At 47.9% G+C, this 21,373-nt stretch overlaps 1 protein-coding gene and 1 long non-coding RNA gene across 3 annotated transcripts in view; one reads left to right on the top strand and one right to left on the bottom strand.

Annotated features, from left to right (window-relative positions):
• MELTF (melanotransferrin) overlaps positions 1-14,382 on the top strand; it is a 64,484-nt gene extending 50,102 nt beyond the window's left edge. Inside the window, exons 10-16 of the mRNA XM_054984175.1 lie at positions 1,589-1,685; positions 2,082-2,276; positions 3,917-4,073; positions 6,354-6,421; positions 6,508-6,695; positions 10,441-10,639; positions 13,438-14,382. Of these exons, the coding sequence (XP_054840150.1) occupies positions 1,589-1,685; positions 2,082-2,276; positions 3,917-4,073; positions 6,354-6,421; positions 6,508-6,695; positions 10,441-10,639; positions 13,438-13,508 (975 nt within the window). The 3' untranslated portion in view covers positions 13,509-14,382. The remainder of the gene's footprint in view (positions 1-1,588; positions 1,686-2,081; positions 2,277-3,916; positions 4,074-6,353; positions 6,422-6,507; positions 6,696-10,440; positions 10,640-13,437) is intronic.
• Positions 13,020-17,749, bottom strand: LOC129332876 (uncharacterized). Of its 2 annotated transcripts, none has more exons than XR_008597346.1 (3): positions 17,187-17,749; positions 14,319-14,511; positions 13,020-13,330 (listed from the first exon to the last, which is right to left on the bottom strand). It is a non-coding gene; the product is annotated as an uncharacterized LOC129332876 (long non-coding RNA). The 2 variants fall into 2 exon arrangements; XR_008597347.1 differs by having other exon boundaries at positions 17,403-17,749.
• Positions 17,750-21,373: the final 3,624 nt, after the last annotated feature.

The raw sequence follows: 21,373 nt of genomic DNA, 5'->3' as shown, positions 1-21,373 counted from the left end.
TTGCCATGGAGGATATTATGACATTCAGTTGTTGTTTTGCTTTTTGATGGAAAAAAAACAGCAGCTCAGGGGAGGAGGGGGTGGCAAGTGCCAGGGAATGAGACAGGGGAACCGTACGGAAACCTGCTCCCTGGAAGCCCCGTTGCTGCCAGCCACCACACCGGCAGTGTGGAAACCACACAAGCCTGTCCCTGCATAGAAATCTTGGGAGTAAAAAGCCCCCAAGGGCCTCACGTGGAAGAGGGCAGACACTTGTTCCCTGCTGCTTCAGGGGCAAGACCAGATGAGCAGGAAGATAAAGTTTGGTGGAATAGCACGAGACCCTAACCCTCGCAGACAATGTGAGGACAATGAAGCCCACTGCTTGGGGCTGGGGCGGAGGTCTTCTAGCAGAGGCTGGGCAGGCACCTGTTAGGGCCAGGCTGCCATTGACCAGGCAAACTCTTGCCCCTGGACGCCAAGCCCCGCTGGGCCTCTTTGTTCCCGTGGGAGCCAGGGGCAGGGAGAAACGTCGTGTGACGATATGCAGCGTCACGATGTCACTCCTGGTTTGAACCTTGAATGCGTTTGTTTGTTTGTTTGTTTGTTTGTTTGTTTGTTTGTTTGTTTGTTTGTTTGTTTGTTTGTTTGTTTGTTTGTTTGTTTGTTTGTTTGTTTGTTTGTTTGTTTGTTTGTTTGTTTGTTGGGCTTCTATCCCACCCTCCCCGCAAGCGGGATCAGGGCAGGATACAGCAATAAAACATATAATTTACAATAAAACCATAGCATTTCCATAAACTACTACCTCCAGACAGTGACTCTATAACCCACCCCTGCCAGTAATACACGGGGTGGGAGAAAGGAGGGGGGAACAGGCCAATTCAATTTGAATTGCAACTCACATAAGGGGGGGCAGATGATCAAATGGCCCCCCTGACAAGAGGCTGGCTGGGAGGCTCTCTGGATGACTGCTGGACTGGCCTCAACCATATGCCTGGCGGAACATCAGTCTTGCAGGTCCACGAAAACGAGAGAAGATCCTAGCGGGCTCACGTATCCACCGATAGAGAGTTCCACCAGGTTGAAGCCAGGACTGAAAAGGCCCTGGCTCTGATCGAGGCCAGTTGAGCCTCCCTGGGGCCTGGGACCACCAGTCGATGTTTATCAGCTGATCTCAGCACTCTCTGGGGCATGTATGGTTGGAGGCGGTCCCGTGAATGATGTCACAGCACTCTGAGGATGGGAAAAAAATACCACCCCGGACAAAATCCTAGAGCATTGTGATATCACTTCCAGGTACAAGCCAGAAGTGGCACCATGGCATTGTGCATCTGGACTCTCAAGCTCTGAAACTCTAAGGAGCTCCTGCTGACTGGCTCCTCAGCCCTTCGTTACCTTTGGGGTTTGGGCCGGTCCTTGTACAATGGTTTGCTTTTGAGACCCTTTATGCTGCTTCTGTGATCTGTTGGCAGAAGACAACAGTCCCCTTTGGTTTGAAGTGTACCATTCCAGGGCAGCTAAGCCTCTCCTACCCCCCATCCTCCAGTGACTCAGCTAGGTCTTCAAGGGGCTGTTTTCCAGCCACACCCTTGTTTTTATTTTATTGCAGAAAAGAGACATTGATGCTGTAGCTTTGGCAGGAGAACATATTTACATGGCTGGGAAAAAATATGGCTTGGTGCCTGCTGCTGGGGAACGTTATGCAGGTAAGGAAGCCGGAGAACACTGGCTTGTGTGTCTAATTCATTGAGCGGCTGCCAGGAAGCGAAAGGTCCCCAAGGAAGTGGGGAAACACAGGAGAGAGTTGCAAAGGAACCAGCCACGTAAGTCTGTTTCTCGGTTCCTCTGCTCAAGCTCACGGCTAGTCAGGCCCCCACCCCTTATGACATCACTCGTATGCCCCAGTTTTAGTCCCCCATCAACAGAAGCGGGGCTTGCTCAAGTCCTTAACTTCCAAAGGAGCAAGCAGGAGTAGAAATAACTTTTCTGTGATGTATCTTCCCCAAAGTGTATGACTGTGAAGCCAGTGTAGCTAGCACTCCTATGGGAATTGTGTGCCAAGGGAGTAGGGAAGGCCTCAGGGTGTCTCTCTGTTCCTCCAGAGGGGGACACGAAGGACACATACTTTGCCGTCGCAGTTGTGAGGCGGGAAGATTCCAATGCTTTCACCATCCATGAGCTCAAAGGGAAGAAGTCCTGCCATACTGGCTACGGGAGGATGGCTGGGTGGAACATACCTGTTGGAACCCTGCTAAGAAAGGGATTCATTCAGCCGCAGGGCTGCAATGTCCTCCAAGGTAAGTGGAAGGTTAGGGCCCTCAGGCTACAGGCCTACTCATGATCTTCTGGGGGTGGGACCAGAATTTTTGGCGAGGGACTTGTCAAAAGCCTTTGGGAAGTATTTGATGTCTGCCGGATCACCCTTGTCCATAGGGCTTGTTAACTTGCTCAAAGAACACCCAAAAGCTGGTGAGGCAGGACTTCCCTTTGCCAGAGCCAGGCTGGCTTTGTTCCTCAGGATGTCTTTAGTTTCCACTAACCTGCCCAGAACAGACGTGAGACTCTCTGTCCTGTAATTCTTCGGATCCCCTCTGGACCACTTTTAAACTGTGGCGTCACACTTGGTATTTTCCGGTCCTCTGGTACTCAAGCCAGCTTCAGCAACAAGCTATATGCAGTGAGCAGTAGATCCACAGTTGCACACTTGAGTTCCTTAAGATCCCTTGAATGGATGCCACCTGGATCCAGAAACCACCCGTTTTTAATTTTCCCAATAGCTGTTTCATTACTTCCATTTGACTCAGTTCTTCAGAAACCCTTCCTGAAAGTATCCATTCAGTTTCTCCACCATTTCCTCATCGCCCTTAAGCGACCCTTTCAGTCCCTTGTCATCTAAAGGCCCAACCCCCTCCCCAGCTGGTTTCCTGTTCCTGGTATATTTGAAAAATTACTTACTGCTTTTCTTAATATTTTCATTCATTTATTCTTCAGAGTCTCTTTTTGCTCATCTTACTGTCAACTTTTTTTGTTAGGACCTATGCTCTTGTCTGTTTCACCTCCTTCAGATAAATTTTCCACTTTTTAAGTGAAGCTTTTGATGGTATCCTAAGACTTGGGTTGTTAACGTATCCTTTAAGGCTTGATGCTCCCTTTCATAAACCCTCAGGAATGCATTCTGTGCATGCCTTAACTAGTGTGTGTTTTCACAGTTTCAAAGTGTCCTGGGAGGATTTGACTATATTGCGTTTCTGTTTTAACTTCCTTCTGACTAGCGCCCTCATTTTTATAACCATCCCTCTTTTAGGAATCAAATGTAATTGTTTTGGACTTTTGGGAAACTTCTCATTCACATCAGTGCTGAGCTTGACAGTTGGAGGGTCTCAAGCAGATGATGTGGGGAAAGACTGTTCTCTGCCGCAGACCCTGGAGAGCCACTGCCAGTCACAGCAGTAGACTAGGTTGATGGGCACGAGGGACTGACTTGGTATAAAGGAGTTTCATGTGATACTAGTGGGGGTAACTAATAGCAGTAAAACATCTGCTTTGCATCCAGATAAAGATATTCAGGTAGCTGGTGTTGGCAGGAAGTTGCTACCTGGCAATATTGAGCTAGATGGTCCAGTAAGGTGGGCACTTATACACACACACACACACACACACACACACAAAGCATGCATGGCTGAAAGAGAACAATTCTCCCACGGCCAGCCTGTGAGCTCAGTGGCTGACTGGGTATTTGACCTCCTGGCTCGAGTCCCTCCAGCCATGAGACCGACTTTAGGATGTCCGCCTACCGGTCACGAGAGAGCCTCAGCAGTCCTGGCTGGGTGAAGTCTAGGCTGTTCTGTCCGAGAGGTCTCTTCCTCCCCCTTCCACTCTCACTGGGCCCCAGGAAGCACTGCCATGTTGACACCAGCAACGCCATTTCTCATTCCAGCCGTGAGTGCCTTTTTCTCGGCCAGTTGTGTTCCTGTTGCCAGGAGGAATGATTACCCCGCCAGTCTGTGTGAACTCTGCGTGGGTGATGACAACGGGCGTAATAAATGCAGTGCCAGTGAAGAGGAGCGCTATTATGGCTATACTGGAGCCTTCAGGTAATGGGAAATCACGTGCACAGAACCATGGCTATCTATTGCTGGGTTTTTTGAGGGTAAAATGGTGCACTTCCCTAGGCATTGGTTAATAAAATGCATGAATGATTGCTGTCAATATGCTTCCCATAGCTGCATAACTCATTTCTCAACTTCTTCCTACTTTGTTGGGCTAATTAATTAGGATCATCAGAAATTGATTTTCAAATAGTCTACATTTCTAGAAATTGTAGAAGAGAATACTGTTAACGAATGCCAATCAAATAAATTGTCAATTGGAAATGCTGAAAATTTTAACAGAGAATTTTTTTTTTACCTGTAAAGTCAGGTCATGAAAAACATTTACCCATTCCAAGAACAAATCTTTCTTGCATCCTGTTGGCGTAACTTAAATATATTAAAGAATTCTTTAAAATTATATTTTAGTTTTATAAGAGACCCACACAAAAACTAACCTAAATTTTGTTTTCTCCTTTTCTCTTGTTTAGTGTGTTCAGTGTTTTTGTCAGGCGTGTTGTAATTTTAACAAATTCATTGTGTGGTGTTAGTATGGAAAAAATTCTAACTACTAAGGAAGGCCATACAGAGGAAAAACGTTTGGTTTGATACACATGTATTTTATGCCACAAACAATTGTACTTGGTCATATGGAAGTTTTCTATTAACAACAGGATTCTTATCCCACTAGAGATGTTAATTTCTGATCCAATCGGCTGCATTGTGCTTTTCCATCCTGACTCCTTTCTTTGCTTCACCACTCCCACCTCCTGAGTCGGATGTAAAGGAGCAGGGATCTTCATTTCTCCCTGTATCTGAAGAAGGGAGCTTTGACCCTTGAAAGACCACACACTGAAAATCTGGTGGGCCTCTCCGGTGCCACTGGACTCAGATCCGGCTGTTCAACTGCAGACCAACATGGCAGCTACCCACCTAAAACTGTTTTCACAATGGGATTTTTTATGGGCACTTAATCAACCATTCGTCATCGTTCTTTGTGTTGAGAGCTAGTTTAATGGAAGATTAATCTTTTACTACTTAGTCTAACAATGAACAATACATTCCTACATTTTGGCTAGCCTGTTCAAGGTGGAAGAAAACTTTCACAAGAAACCTGAAAAGTTCTATAAACAGAATGCAGTTAAACCTTGCATATCAAACTTATCTATACATTTCATATATGAACTGCACAACATACATGATTAATACTACATTCAATCAGGCTAAAACTGTTACTTTTTTAACAAGGACATAGAAATGAACTCATTCAGGAGAGAGACTTGACTTCTTAACATATTTAAACTTACATATCTGATTAAAAAACTACATTAGAAATGAATGGATTAATATGCATAATAAGAATTATATACCAAAAATGCCACAAGGTTATCGAATCTCTTCCTCCCTGGGATGAAGTACCTTGTTGTTCTTACATGAAGGCTTTGAAGGTTCATTTGCTTACTCTTGCATTTGATGTGCAAAAAGTATAGTGCTCTTAATGACTGATTACAGATTAATTTGCACTCATGTTTAAATTGCAGTATTGGTTTTAGTGCCTTCTTTTTTTGTTATATTGTTATAATGCATAATGGGAACTTTTTTTTTCTTTTTTTTTTTTAAATAAACCGGAATTATCTAGACTAAAGCAACCAGCCTTCAAAATCAAACAATGTGATCTTTGCTCTCACACCTGACTCTCAAACAGGTCTGGCACCAAATCCTTTCAATCTTCTCCTTTGCACCACTGCCCTCTGCTGGTTGTTGCTCAGATGATCTTAGCCAAGAATCATAGGGTTGGAAGGACCCTCCAGGATCATCTAGTCCAACCCCCTCCTCTCTCTCTCACGCGCGCACGCAACCCTTTCTCCAGGCCCAGAAGATGGCAAAACACCATCAGGATCCCAAACCAAACTGGCCTGGGGAAAAGTGCTACCTGACCCCAAAGTGGCAATCGTCCTTCCCTGGGCATGTAAGAAGGGGCTGCGAGAACTAAGCACTGATGTAACCCTTCCTGCCCTCCCTCTCATGATCTGCCCAGGTTCACAGAATCAGAATCACAGAATTGGAAGGGGCCATACAAACCTCCTAGTCCAATCCCCTGCTCTTCCACACACACACCCACGTCCGCAAAGTAAATCAGGGAAGGCCTTCAAGTGCAGACTTCAGCGTCACACAGATTTAAGAAAGTTTTGCAAGTGCTCGGGTGGGGAGGAGCTCCAAGGGTTTAATTCTTCTACATTTGTAAACAGAGGAAGTGCTGCAATTCATGGCTGTATCTATTTGCAGGTGCTTAGCAGAGGACCGTGGTGACGTGGCCTTTGTCAAGCATTCATCCGTCTTTGAAAACACAGATGGTACAATCCTTTTTGGAATGTTGTGGCCCCTAAATTTCTCCTTTCCATTTTCTGAACTATTCATTGAGCCTGTTTTCTCCTTGCAGGTAACAATACGGACCGCTGGGCCTCCCAGCTGCGGTCCAGGGATTTCCAGCTCTTGTGTCCAAACGGGGCCCGTGCTGAGGTCAGCCAGTTTGCAAAGTGTCACTGGGGGGAAGTCCCCGCTCGTGCTGTCATGGTCCACCCAGATATCAATGCTTTGGCGGTGTACGGACTTCTCAGCAAAGCTCAGGTACCAGTCAGGTGTTCAAGAGCACGTAGGCGGCTTTCCGAAACAGTCCATGGTTATGATTAGGAGCCCAGCTTTCTCCCTTGCTGGCCGTACGCTGTGTTCATCTTTGGTGACTCTGCCACAGCCCTCAGAGGTGAGGCTGGTGGCCACAAAGGGAGTGGCTGTAGCGCTGTCACCCCCAGCAGGATTTGCTAGGCTCCCTCGTTGCTGGCTTTTGGGTCTAGGCTGAAAATGTGTTCGTTTTTTAAAAAACGTTTGGCTGTTTTCTTTTGCCGCTGGTTTATCTGATCTTCCTGTCTGCATTCATTTAACATATTAAAACTTTCCATGGAGATAGATCAAGATGGGGAGCCGTGTTAGTCTTTCTGTAGCAGTAGAAAAGAGCAAGAGTCCAGTAGCACCTACAAGACTAACAAAATTTGTGGTAGGGTAGGAGCTACCCTACCACAAATCTTGTTAGTCTTGTAGGTGCTACTGGACTCTTGTTAGTCTTTGTTAGTCTTGTAGGTGCTACTGTTAGTCTTGTAGGTGCTAGGGTATGAGCTACCCTACCACAAATCTTGTTAGTCTTGTAGGTGCTACTGGACTCTTGTTAGTCTTTGTTAGTCTTGTAGGTGCTGCTGTTAGTCTTGTAGGTGCTAGGGTATGAGCTACCCTACCACAAATTTTGTTAGTCTTGTAGGTGCTACTGGACTCTTGTTAGTCTTTGTTAGTCTTGTAGGTGCTACTGTTAGTCTTGTAGGTGCTAGGGTAAGAGCTACCCTACCACAAATCTTGTTAGTCTTGTAGGTGCTACTGGACTCTTGTTAGTCTTTGTTAGTCTTGTAGGTGCTACTGTTAGTCTTGTAGGTGCTAGGGTATGAGCTACCCTACCACAAATCTTGTTAGTCTTGTAGGTGCTACTGGACTCTTGTTAGTCTTTGTTAGTCTTGTAGGTGCTACTGTTAGTCTTGTAGGTGCTAGGGTATGAGCTACCCTACCACAAATTTTGTTAGTCTTGTAGGTGCTACTGGACTCTTGTTAGTCTTTGTTAGTCTTGTAGGTGCTACTGGACTCTTGTTCTTTTCTAGTGATATTAACACCTAATAGCATTCCTAATCCATTAATGTTGCAGAGCAATGTAGTGGTTGCCCCAGAGTACACGCAGAGGAACGAATTTCCACACAGAGCCTGGCTTAAGCTTCAGAAAAGAAATGGGAGTAGTTCATTTAAGGGACTCCACTGAGGACAGAAAGGAGTAGAGACAACATTCTGATCTATCTAGTCAACAGTGTCGAGAGCAGCAGGATGGATGACCTGTACTCACGGCTGCAAGGCAGAGAAGAGTGTGAGGCAAGAGAACTGGCAAGTAGAAGGAAGCCTTGAGAATAACCACCCGACACCTCGGAAGGGTCCCACCACCAGGACAGTGGAGAGAGGGGGACACACCCCTGACCCTTCTGTCTTCGTGACTCGGTTGTGTCCCCTGATGAAGGGACAGCATTCAGTCCCTCACTTCTCACAATTAAGTTCCCAAGTCCTACTGCTGCTTAGTAGTTTATTCTTGGGAACAAATTGGCACCCAGTGTAAGCGTGACAACACCAGAGATAATGAGGCCAGCCCCCTTTTTATTGGGTGTCTTATTTTATACCAGCTGACATTTCCAGACCATTTTTTAAAGCAGCCCCATGGGTAATACGTTTTTCACTTTATTTTATACCCCACTTTTCTCTCCAATGCAGGCCGCGAAGTGCCTGACAATGTTCTCCCGTTCTCCATTTTATCCTCAGAACAACCCTGTGAGGTAGGTTAGGCTGTGAGTGACTGACCCAAGGTTATCAGCAAGCTTCCACGGCAGAGTGGGTATTCAAACTGGTGTTGCTCACATCCTAGCCCGGCACTCAAACCACGACACCATGCTGGCTCTCTCCAGGTATAGTCGTAGCTGGCTAACCAGCCAAAGCAGGAAAAGGGGACACCTGGCCACTAGGAATTATCAGGTACCAGCCAGTTGGGCCCCCATCCTGTTTGTCAGCCACATGATCGATGGGCTCTTTGGGTATTCTCAGCCGATGTGCAGGAACGGGTCCTTGCAACTATCAGAAGCTGTGGGAATGGCTGGGAGGCGACTCCTGTTCTCCTGCTGGGGGAATTTTGCTCTGCATTCCGCAACTTTTTTTTTTTTCTGGAGAGGGATCCAGATCCTCCTCCCAGGTGAGCAGCTGGAAGTTGAATTCTTCTTATCTCCCACCCAGGAAACTTTACTGCATTTCAGACTTGCTGAGAGGCAGCAAGGTTGGTCTGGGTACACCTTGGATCGTTCCCAGCAGGTTATTTTTCCCCTTCCTTCAGTTAACATACCAAGTCCCACTTCTTTGTACACCTGCACATAGGCCGTGAACCCTGACCCTTGTCTGTGGAGGGCCCCCGTGTGTGACTTCTGTTATCCACACCAGCTACAGCCACAGTAAAGCTCTCGTAGGGTGCCCTTTTGTCAGATACCCTGTTTTTGCAATTAGTGAGAGTAATAACATTATTCCCATTAAATGCTGCCTCAGGATAGCGAAATTTTAAATAATGTTTATTTTAAACTGTGTTTTGTCCTTATAATCAACACTGGAGTTCTACGGGTAGAAAAATGTGGGAGGAAGTTTAACCTGCACTGTGTGATCTGCTTGAAGTCTCAGTGAAAAAGGCAGACTATTAAGTAAATAAGAAGGCACGCTGATTCAACCTCCCTCCCAATTGTTGGTCTGCGTAGAAGAAAAGGCTTTTTTTCACCAGGAGCCGAGTTAGGAAACGCTTTAAAAAAACATGTTGTTTTTGCCCCAGCCATTCGGACCTAACGTAGGCACGGCACACTCCACATCCTGGGCAGCGTTTCAAGACCACCTTTCAAGTACCACTTTTAAATGTTGTCTTTGTTGCCTCTTTGCGCCCTTATTGTAAGCATTTATTCTAAGCCCCTTTATGCACTTTTATTGTAAGACCCTTTATGCGCTTATTGTAAGCATTTTTAAATTACTTGATTTAAATTTGAAGACCAGTGGAAGGAAAATCAATCAATCAGCTACACAGAACTTTTCATTGCAGAATGTTCTTGAAGTTCAAAGTAGTTTATGTTTAGTTATTATGACAGAACAAGGTACTTAGTAATGCCAAACATCTTGTTTGTTTGAAACAACTCATGTTGTACCTAGAACTGGTAGAATGTAGGACTAAGCAGGGAAGAAGAATCTTCTAGTCTTTGTAAATTTAGTGACGCTACAAGCTTTAATTCCCAGCTCTTGAAAGTGTTTCTGCGCACAAGTGCCTGCTTATGATAATGTTCAAGAGAGTTTTTTAAACGTCTAGCAAATGCTCGCGTGAGAAGCCCAGGGCTCTTTTACCCGCTCTCCTGCATCCCTATTTCCAGAACAGCCAAGAGAGGAATCTCCATGTTTGGAGGCACTCAGATGCGGACTTAACACGTGGAAGTGCCTCTCAGTGCTGCTTGACTTGTTCACTGCGTGAGGAGCTTGGGCTGCCAGCTGCAGGAGCAAGGACATTCTGTTAAACAGAACCCTGCGTGGCTCCCCAGGGCAGCACTTCTGCTCCGCGGCCTGTATTCTCCCTTTTGTGGAACCATAAATCAAAACCACCTTTCATGTAAGAATCTGTCAGCCAGAGGAATATCTATGGCACTTCCTAGGTCAGAAAGAGAATGTTTTGAAAATGTGTTGAGAAGTTTCCTAATATGACCAGAAATCTCTGCTTGAATTTCAGGATTTCTTTGGTGATGACAACAATGAACATGGATTTAAAATGTTCAATTCCACAGACTTCCAAGGGCAAAATTTAATCTTCAGAGATTCCACCACAGAAATTGTGCCTGTAGGAGAGAAAACAACTTTTATGTCTTGGCTGGGGAAGGAATTCCTCGAGTCTCTTGATGGCATGGAGTCTCTCCAGTGTGCCGGGGAAGGTGAGCATGGCTTGCTACTCTGATCTCTTACTTTCTTGTTCTAACAGCAAGGTTGGCCTTTCTGGGATGAATAAGAAGAGGTGGAACTTCAGCTTCAGCTCTGGGATGGTTAACCCAGAGGGAAGCTCACCAAGCCCTGCTTTCTGCCTCCTGCAGCCGTGCTTAGTTTCTACCACATTTACAGTGTGGTTCCCCTCTCTGTGTGGTACTATCTGTGATGACAGGCCCGGGGCAGACTTTAGAGCCATCTGTCTATGCTGCTGCTGCTGCCATACCATAGCAAAAACCACTATTCCATTCTTATAGGTAGGAAGCCATATTCTGCCCTTACATTTAGCAGCACAGGGTATCTTCTTCCTGCAATGAGTGAGTGGCGGACGGACAGTTGGATTGTGTTTTAAGTCAAGACATGATACTAACTGAAGATCTGAAACCTTTCTCATGAACAGAAACAAGTGCTTCCATGTTGTGTGTATAGGTGCAGTGTCACAAGCATGCACTGAGACTCGCAAAGCTTATAACAGTGAACTGACAGGACTCTGGAACAAAGGAGACAGGATCAATGGGGTGCTTCCAGGGCACCACACAAATGATAGTGGGCTGGAAGATAACAATAACAATCTAAAGCACCTCAACACACATCCTGTTCTGACTTAAAGTGTTGCATGTGTGAGAGGCTCCTAGAGATTCTTGAGGATGAAAATGCCTTGTTCCAAACAGTATTTTCCATGCAATTGTTCACAGTTCTTATAAATCAAGATTGAATTCTTTTTCATATCTCAATGTGGTTAACAAAAACCAATTTTATTTATTTGAGTTCTTGTTCCACCTACACTGGCTCCCAATTTGCTTCCAGGCCCAATTAAAGGTGCTGGCATCGATCTTTTAAACCTACACAGCTTGGAGCCAGCATTTAAGGGCCACTGCCTCCCATATAAATCCAACCATTATGATCATCTTGGGAGGCCCTGCTTTGGGTTCTCCTGCCTCCTCGCTCATGGCACCCAAATTATGGACTTCCCTCTCTAGAGAGACTTGCCTGTTCGCTTCTATCATTGTCTTATAACAAGTGAAATATTTTCTATTTCTGACCCTCTTTCTGTTTGTGTGTGTGTTTATATGTTTTGCTTTAATTATTTAAATTGGTTTTTGTGTGTGCGTGAGTGTATATTTTTAAGTTTGTTTTAATGTTTTTAATTGTTTGCTATGTTGGGGATCCAAGTTGAGAAGAAAAGCATCTTAAAATGTTTTAGATAAAAACAAACAAAATTTCCTTCTGGCTGAAAGCAGCTTACAAATCACAATTAAAACATTCCAACTTAAAACCATCCAAAATAAACACCCAGATCCCCACACTCCCAAAAGATCACTGCAGTTCAGATCCTATTTAAAGCCCTGGCAAATAAAATGGCCTTGCAGCGCTTCCTGGAGATGGCACTCCCCTTGCCTCCTCTGGGAGCCCCTTTCATAGAGGGGGAGCTACAGTGGGACACTGGCTCTGCTGATGCCAGCCCCCACCCCCACCCCGCCTTAAGTGGGGGAGCAATATCAACAGGCATGTCTGTCCTCATGCCAGCTTTGAACGAAGTTTATGCACCAGAGCAACTAAAGCCATCACAGTTCGGAGCCCAGACTGGAATGGGTCAAAGGTAGATCTATCATGAACCCCTGGTGCTGACCCCCCCCCCCAGCACACACTGCGTCTCCTTCCCTAAAAAAAGGTAAACTGGAGACTGGCCTGTAATTGGCTACCTCATCCCTAACCAAAGGAGTTTTCTTAAAGCAAAGGTTTAATAACTGCCCCTTCAGACAGGAAGACTAGTCAGGGAGCTCCCATATTCAGTGAGGCAGTAATGATTTTAAACAAAGGCCCCAGCACCTTTTTCTAGTATGATTTTACAAGCCAAGACAGGCACAGATCCAGAATGTAAGTGGTGGCTTTCACCGGCCCCTCCTCCAGAGTGTGTGTCTACCGGCAGGATCAGTCTGAACTGATACATAACAGCCGCAGGTGCTTTGGACACCCCAGATACCAGACCAGCTCTCAGCTTGGCCTCCGAGCTGGAATGGATACGTGAGATTTTACTGGCAAAGAACCAAAGAATTTGGGCCTTTTTAATTTAGAGAAATGGCAAAGATGTGACATGACTGTAACCCGCTGAGCCCGCTTGCAGGGAGGGCAGGCTAGAAGCCTAATAAATAAAAATAAATAAATAAAGGAAGGACCGTGGCTCAGGGGTACAATGTTTGCTTTGTATGCAGAAGGTCCCAGGTTCATTCCTGGCACCTCTAGTTAAAAAGGGGTCAGGTAGGAGGTGATATGGAAGACCTCTGAGACCCTGGAGAGCCACAGCCAGATTAGATGAACTTCTGGACAGACTTCTGCACAGAACACAATTTATTGAATGTATAGCGACAAGAAGTGATCACAGCCATTGTTTTTAAATGAGGATGAAACAAATCCATGAATGAGAGCAGCGAAGGCTGAACGGGACCTCCGCAGTCAGAGGTCACTTCCCCTGGATGCCGCTTGTGGTGGGAGGAGAGCAGGGGAAAGCTGTTGCTGCTGTAGGGGCTTCCCAGGGGCTCTTGGTGGGCCGTTGTGGGAAACAAGAGGATGGACAGTCGACTCGATCCAGCAGGGTTTTTCTTATCTTCTTAAAGATATCTGCTTGGATCCCTGGAAAGCCACTGCAGGTCAGAGGAAGTAATTCCAGCACAGACAAATTATTTGCCTTAGAATATTGCAGTTTCATATTTCAAAACGAATAGATAATACTGCTCATTTGTTTTTGCAGCTACGGAGTCCATGAATGTTTTTCTTCTGTTGATGGCAAGTCTTTGTCTCGTTACATTCTGCTCCTCATGATCGATACAGCACCATACAACAAAAGAAAACGCAAGTGGGGGGACCTAATGAAAGCAACAATGACGACACCACTGGACCAAGCAAGTCATGTGATCTGCTTGTTTGCTTCCCCTGTGCAGAGAGGGGGTGGGGTGCTGGGACTCTCCACCCACTCGCACTCTGCTTTCCACCCACACTTTCTTTTGGCCTGGCTTAGCATTCCCCCTCTGGCTCCAACGAATCACAACAATTTTCTCTGGTACATTGAGGGGGTTTCTGGGTTTACTGCAATATCACAGCCGTAAGAGTTAAATTGTGCACTTTATGATAAGCATGAAACTGAAAATATATGAAGGATACCATGATGCTCCAATTTAGATAGTAAAGCATTTCTAATGTCTGCAAAATTAAAATGGTAGCCAATTCCTTAACTGGTGGGAGAGGTAATTATCGATGGCATATCTCAGGTTTTCAGGGTCCAATTTGCACTTAATATTTTGCCTCAAGAGCAACTATTTTTTCATTACTGAGTTTTGCTAGATGTTTGCTGTCTTCCAGAAGTACTACACTGGGCCAACAAACCGAGGCAAACTATGGAAACCTCATAGTTTGTCTGCTGCACTGGGCAAGCCCCTCCTCTCAGCCCCAGCTCCCCAGCTGTATTGTGGGGATAATAATAACACTAACTTGTTCACTGCTCTGGGTGAGGCACTGATGTGTCTAGAAGAGTGGTATATAAGAGCAGTTATTATTATCATTATAAATCTTCACCCATTATATTTTAGCAAGCCCACGTGTGTGTTCACGAAGATATTCCAGGCAGCACTATACCTTTTCCAGCGAAAGCTTCAGACTCCTTTTTTTGCTCATTAAAACACGTTCATGTTCAATTTAAGCCCGTGTGTTTCATGCCATTTTGCTGTAAGTAGGACCAATGTAATTGCATGTCCTTCACCTTCATCAGATCCCTCGGGTCAGAGCCACTCTTTCTCGGGCTGAATTACATCACAGGGTTGCTGCGAGGCTGAGATGGAGGAGAGGAGAACAATGTGGTCAGCACCTGTGTGTCCCCATCAGAGAATCTCTACAAGAACAACAATGATGTGCAGCATGGCCCTTTCAATGAGATGCCTCACCAGGCACTTTTCACCTCCCGTCAATGGGCAGCGCTCCTCTTCCCCACGCCATCTGGCTCCCTTAGCACCCTGATTTCAAAGCTCTGAATGCAGCCGTAGGGCTGCAGCCTGCAGGAATACCTTGGACCCTCTGAGGTTCCTCAAGAGGAAATACACAGAACCCAACGAGAGGAAGAGCAGTAGGAGTCCTAGAACAGCCAAGACTGAGTGGCTGCCCCTTTCCCCTCTTCATTGAGCAGCTGCTGCAGATCAGCCATTTCCTGTGCGGCAAAATCCCTAAGAGGAGGGGCTGAGTGCCCGGAAGGAGAAGCACCTGTGCAGAGCAGCAAGCAAAATTGTGCTGGACCACAGCTAGTGAGAAACTAAAGAGTGAAGAGAGAAAAAAGTGTGTTGAAACAAAGCTAAGAAAAAGAGGAGAGCCAAGGAGAGAGGGGGGGCGGGATAAAACCATGCTGGGGCAAAGGGGGGGGGGAAGCCCGAGAAAGAAGAGGGGAGGCATCGTACTGGAGTAGGGAAAAGAGAGGACAGTGTTCCACAGTAGTACCAGCCACCTTATGACTGGAGAGTAAGTTTGGTGAGAGCTTTTGGTGGCCTGATTGCAGCAATCCTGCAGAGGGAAGCCTGGCTCAGGCTTCCTGCTCCAAGGCCATTAGGCTACCTTGGTGCATATGGTGGGCTGTGCTCCTGAACATACTTGCTTGTGAGAAATCCACCTGGATCGCAAAGGAGCTGATTTTTGAGGAAAGTTTTAGGTGGGAAAAAAGTAGCTCACAGCATCCTCCTCTCCTACATTTTATGCTCACAACACCCGTGAGGCAGGTTAAGCTGAGAGTGACTGGCCAAAGGTCATCCAGCAGCTTCCCTGCCAGAGTGGGGATCCAACCTGGGCCTCCCAGATACGAGACTGACACTCTAACCATTACACCACAATGGCATTTGATCTGTGAAACTGCAAAGGGGGGCGTACGGACTCTGGCTTCCTTTTAAGCTATGTTATTTTAAGCTTCGTTATCTTATTTCCCATGTTATTCAACCTCTATGTAAAACCTTTAGTAGAACTTATTTGCAGCTATGGAGTTGGATGTCATCAATATGTAGATGATACCCAACTCTATATCTCGCTATCCAGGTCCCCACAGGATGCAATTGACATCTCAGATCGCTGCCTGACAGCCGTGGTGAAATGGCTGAAAAATAACAAATTGAAATTGAACCCAGACAAGACTGAAGTGATACTTGTTGGGAAGTTAAGAGATCTTGAAAGACACTGGATGGAGTTCATCTGACCCTTGCAGACTCAGTTAAGAGCCTAGGAGTTATACTGGATCCAGCACTACTACTAGAAAAACAGGTTAAGGCAGCCACAAAAAATGCTTACTACAATCTCACTCTAGGTTGGAAAATGGCTTCTTACCTCGACACAGCCGACCTGGCCACCTGCTACGGTAACAACAAAACTTGACTATTGTAATGCACTATACATTGGTTTCCCTTCTAAGTTAAGTAGGAGGCTCCAAATGGTGCAAAATGCTGCGACTCAACTGTTAGCAGGAGCATGAACATCACTCTTATCTTACAGTCACTCCATTGGCTACCTATCAGTTACTGTGCTCAATTCGAAGTACTGGTTATTACATACAAAGCTCTTCATGGCCTTGGTCCAGCATACCTACGAGATTGTCTCACTCCTTATGTCCCTTCATGGCGACTTCGAAATCAACAGCAGCCCACATATGGGCTTTCTCTGTGGTGGCCCCCACCCTATGGAACGGGCTGCCTGAGGAGGTCAGGAGAGCCCCCACTCTCCAGGCTTTCCACAAACGATGTAAAACCAAATTATTCAAAACTTTTTTTACTCAGCTTGGAGGGAAGTATTATAGGGAGGGGTCTCGAATGCTTTGCTAATGAGTTAGGGACCATAGACTTCACCACTACGTTGCCTTGCATATTACGTTGCTCAAATACGTACTCTGATACTACCTGTACTTCATGAGCCAGTTTGGTGTAATGGTTAAGAGCAGCAGGACTCTAACCTGGAGAGCCGGGTTTGATTCCCCACTCCTCCGCTTGAAGCCAGCTGGGTGACCTTGGGCCAGTCACAGCTTCTAGGAGCGCTCTCAGCCTCACCCACCTCAAGGGGTGTTTTGTTGTGGGGTAATAATAACATACTTTGTAAACCGCTCTGAGTGGGCATTAAGTTGTCCTGAAGGGCGGTATATAAATTGAATGTTATTATTATTATGTTTATCTAATGTCAGTCCTAGAATTATGTCTGTTTCAGCAATTCTTCAACTTTGTATTGGATCCTTACTAATCCTTCATCTGTGTAAAACCCTATGACATTGGTTTGGAAATGTCCTTAACACTGTATAGAAATGTCCTTGACGTTGTATGGAAATGTTCTCGCTACTGACTGTACTAATCTCACGCTATGTAATCTGCCTTGAGTCTCAGTGAGAAAGGCAGACTATAAATAACATAAATTAATAATAATAATAATAATAAATAAAACTTTACGGACGCTTGACCCAACGGAAGCTTAATTTTAAAATACGCGTTTTACTTGAGCGCCTGCTCTCGATCTGCCCGCCAACGGCGTCTGCGGGTTCCCCGCGCTCTCCAGCGGGCCACCTCGAGCACCTGCTTCTGCCTCGCCCGCCGGGTGCCGATTACCGGGCCCGTGGAACGAGGCCTCGGCTTCGTTGTTCAGGCCTGACCGGGGCTTCTGAAGGAACCCTGGCCGGGATCAGCAGGGGCCCCACCCTCGGCCCCGTTTTACCTCCTGCCAGGAACAGCCTCTGCTCTGGCCTTCCCGCTGCCCGGCCAGCGAAGCCGGGAGGGCCACGGGGCTGCAACGCCAAACAGCCCCCGACCCCCCCCCCCACGCGGCCGCTCCGGCGCCACCTCTGCGCGGGGCTTCGCGTGAGGGGGCGGGGGGCGCCGACCGCCCTCTTATTCCTGAGGGGGACGAGGCGCGGGCGAGGGGGCTCCAGCCGCGTGACGGGCCAGCCACGAGCCTGTCGCCCGCCCAGGGGGCTCCGCATGCGCGAGGGGCGCCGCGGCGGGGAGGGGGTGGGGTGGCGTCAGCGCCGAAGAGGGAAGCGCGCCCCCCCCCCCGCTCGGGTCCCGCCGCGGGGGGAGGAAGAGGGAAGCCCCCGGCCCCGCCCACCGCCCCGCCCACCTGCTCGGCCAGGCTCAGCGTTGCGCGGAGACGCCTCAGCGGGGGCCCCGCCCCTTCTCCTCCTGCCGCCCCGCCCCCTTGCCGCGGGGGCCGCTGGGCCACGACTCCTTGGCGCGCTCGGCTTCCTCTCTCAGCTCGCGCAGGAAGGCGTCGCGCAGGCGCAGTCCGCGGGTGAGGGTCGAGGCCGTCAGGCGCGCGGCCGTCCGGATGGGCGGCGCTTCCGCCAGCCGGTCCAGGAGCCGCGGGTCGTTGAGGAGGGCCAGCAGCAGCCGGCGCAGCACCATCCTCGCCCCCCGCTGCCGCCGCCGCCGCCGCCGAGGGAGGTGGGAGGGGCTGGCGGAGAAACCCCGTGACCCTCGTCGAAGCGCAGCGATTGGCTCTCGAGGAATGGAGCGGCCGCGCCCCAGTCACGTGAGGGCAGGCGCTTGGGGCGAGCGGCGCATGCTCAGGGCGGGGAGTGGGCGTGGCAGTCTATTCCCCGCTCCTGGCGTGCTCCCCGCCGCTCCTTCGCCGAGGGGGCGGGGCTAGCAAATCAAGTGGCGCCTCCTGGCGTCTTCAGGGGCAAGACTCGCATTCGGCTAGTGGCTGCTTATCTTGCAGGTGTCTACTTTCGGTTTTGCAGCCAGCGTGAGAATGTGTCCTTGAGTGCCAGGCTGAGCGTGGGAACTGGCATGACTTCATTCCTTTCTCCTTTTCTTCCTGGTTCTTTTGCACCAGAATCCTAACCATGCCTATCCCAAAGGCAGGAACTTGCCCTGTAACTAACACAACCATCCCTATCCATGTCACTTCCACTCATGCTACTATCTGTGTGCATTGATACTAATGGATTTCTAATAAAGCAACTTTTAACTCATACATTGGAGTGTGTGCAGTGAAGTACTTGGGGATCTGCCTGGCAGTACTTTACAAGATGCAAGGGCTGTCGTTGCACTTGGGTTTGTCATTCCAATCCCAAAGCGTTTCTGCTACACTAAGTGGCTGTCATTCCAATTCCATCCCCTTCTGCTGTACCCTTAAGCCCTTATTCCACTCTGGCACCTGTCATTCAAGTCCCAGAACCATTCTGCCACACCCTGGGGAAATTATACCACTCTGGACCATTCAGGTCCCAGAGCGTGTCTCCTATTCCCAGGGGGCTGTCATTCTACTCACACACCCATCATTCCAGTCCCAGAATGCTTCTACTACTACCTGGGTGCATCATTCACACAGGGGCCTGTTATTCCTGTACCAGAGTACTTCTGCTATATATAGGGATTGTCATTCCAGTTAAGGGCCTGTCATTCCAGTCCCAGAGGCCTTCTGTCACACCCAGGTGCTGTCATTCCACTCTGAGGCCTGACATTCCAGTCCCAAAGCCCTTTGTCATACCCAGGGTCCCTCATGCCAATCAATGGCCTGTCATTCCAGTCCCAGAGCCCTTCTGATATGCCCAGGGGCTGTCATTCCAGTTAGAGACATGTCATTCCAGTCCCAGAGCCCTTCTGCTACACCCAGGGGCCGTCATTCCACTCATTCCAGTCTCAGAGCCCTGCTGATACACCCAGGGGCTGTCATTCCACTCAAGGGCATGTGATTCCAGTCCCAGAACCCTTCTGATACACTCAGGGACTGTCATTACAGTCCCAGAGCCCTTCTACACACCCAGGGGCCATCATTCCACTCAGGGGCCTGTCATTGATTGAGTGACCAGCTTACTGGATCAGGGGAACTCTGTTGACGTGATTTGTCTGGATTTCAGTAAAGCTTTTGATAAGGTCCCCCATGACATTCTGATGGGCAAACTGGAAGACTGTGGACTGGACTATAGGACAGTTCGGTGGATAGGGAACTGGTTAGAGGACTGCACCCAAAGAGTGGTGGTCAATGGCATTTCATCAGATTGGAGGGAGGTGTCCAGTGGGGTGCTGCAGGGCTCAGTTTTGGGCCCGGTACTTTTCAATATTTTTATCAATGATCTGGACGAAGGAGTGGAAGAGCTGCTCATTAAATTTGCTGATGATACCAAATTGGGAGTAGTAGCAAACACCCAAGAAGATAGAATTAAAATTCAACAAGACCTGAATACTCTAGAGAAGTGGGCAGCTGTGAATAGGATGCAATTCAACAAAGACAAGTGCACAGTATTACATCTGGGCCACAAAAATGGGAAGCACAAATACTGGAGGGGGGATACACTTCTGGGCAGTAGTATATGTGAAAGGGATCTTGGGGTAAGAGTGGACTGTAAACTAAATATGAGCAGTCAGTGTGATGCAGTGGAAAAAAGGCTAATTCAATCTTGGGTTGTATCAAAGGGGCCATAGCGCCGAAATCGCAGGAGGTCATAGCCCTTCTCTATACTGCCTTGGTCAGGCCGCACCTGGAGTATTGTGTGCAATTCTGGAGGCCTCGCTTCAAAAAGCATGTGGACAAAATCAAGAGGGTGCAGAGAAGAGCGACGAGGATGATCAGGGGTCTGGAGACTGAGCCCTATGAGGAAAGGCTGAGGGCCTTGGGAAATATTTAGTTTGGAGAAGAGGAGGTTGAGGGGGGACGTGATTGCTCTCTTTAAATATTTGAAAGGCTGTCATTGGGAGGAAGGCAAGGAGCTGTTCCAGTTGGCAGCAGAGGGTAGGACCCGAAGCCATGGGCTTAAATTACATGCACAAAGGTACCGGCTGGATATTAGGAAAAACTTTTTCACAGTCAGAGTAGTTCAAAGTGGAATCAGCTGCCTAGGGAGGTGGTGAGCTCCCCCTCACTGGCAGTTTTCAAGAAGAGGCTGGATGAATACTTGTCAGATATACTTTAGGCTGATCCTGCACTGGGGTTGGACTAGATGGTCTGTATGGCCCCTTCCAACTCTATGATTCTATGATGATTCCAGTCCCAGAGCACTTTTGCTTCACCCAGGGTCCGTCATTCCACTCGGGCCTGTCATTCCACTCCCAGAGACCTTCTGTCATACCCAGACTCCGTCATTCCACTCAGGGGCCTGTCATTCCAGTCCTAGAGCCCTTCTGTCACATCCAAGGGCTGTCATTCCACTCAGGGGGCCTGTCATTCCAGTTCCAGAGCCCTTCTGTCACACCCAGGGTCCCTCATTCCAGTCAATGGCCTGTCATTCCAGTCCCAGAGCCCTTCTGATATGCCCAGGGACTGTCATTCCAGTTAGAGACATGTCATTCCAGTCCCAGTGCATGTCTGCTATACCCAGGGGTCATCATGCCCTTCAGGGGCCTGTCATTCCAGTCCCAAAGCCCTTCTGCTACACCCAGGGGCCGTCATTCCACTCATTCCAATCTCAGAGTCCATCTAATACACCCAGGGGCTGTCATTCCAGTCAGGTGCCTGTCGTTCCAGTCCCAGAGCACTTTTGCTTCACCCAGGGTCCATCATTCCACTCAGGGGCCTGTCATTCCAGTTCCAGAGCCCTTTTGTCACACCCAGGGGCCATCATTCCACAAAGGGGCCTGTCATTCCAATCCAAGAGCCCTTTTGTTATACCCAGGGGCTGTCATTCCACTCAGTGGCCTGTTATTCCAGTCCCAGAATGCTTCTCCTTCCATCAGGGGCAGTCATTC

The sequence above is a fragment of the Eublepharis macularius genome, chromosome 6 (assembly GCF_028583425.1).
Source record: "Eublepharis macularius isolate TG4126 chromosome 6, MPM_Emac_v1.0, whole genome shotgun sequence".
Classification (NCBI taxonomy): Eukaryota; Metazoa; Chordata; class Lepidosauria; order Squamata; family Eublepharidae; genus Eublepharis; species Eublepharis macularius.
This window is presented reverse-complemented; position numbering and strand designations above follow the sequence as displayed.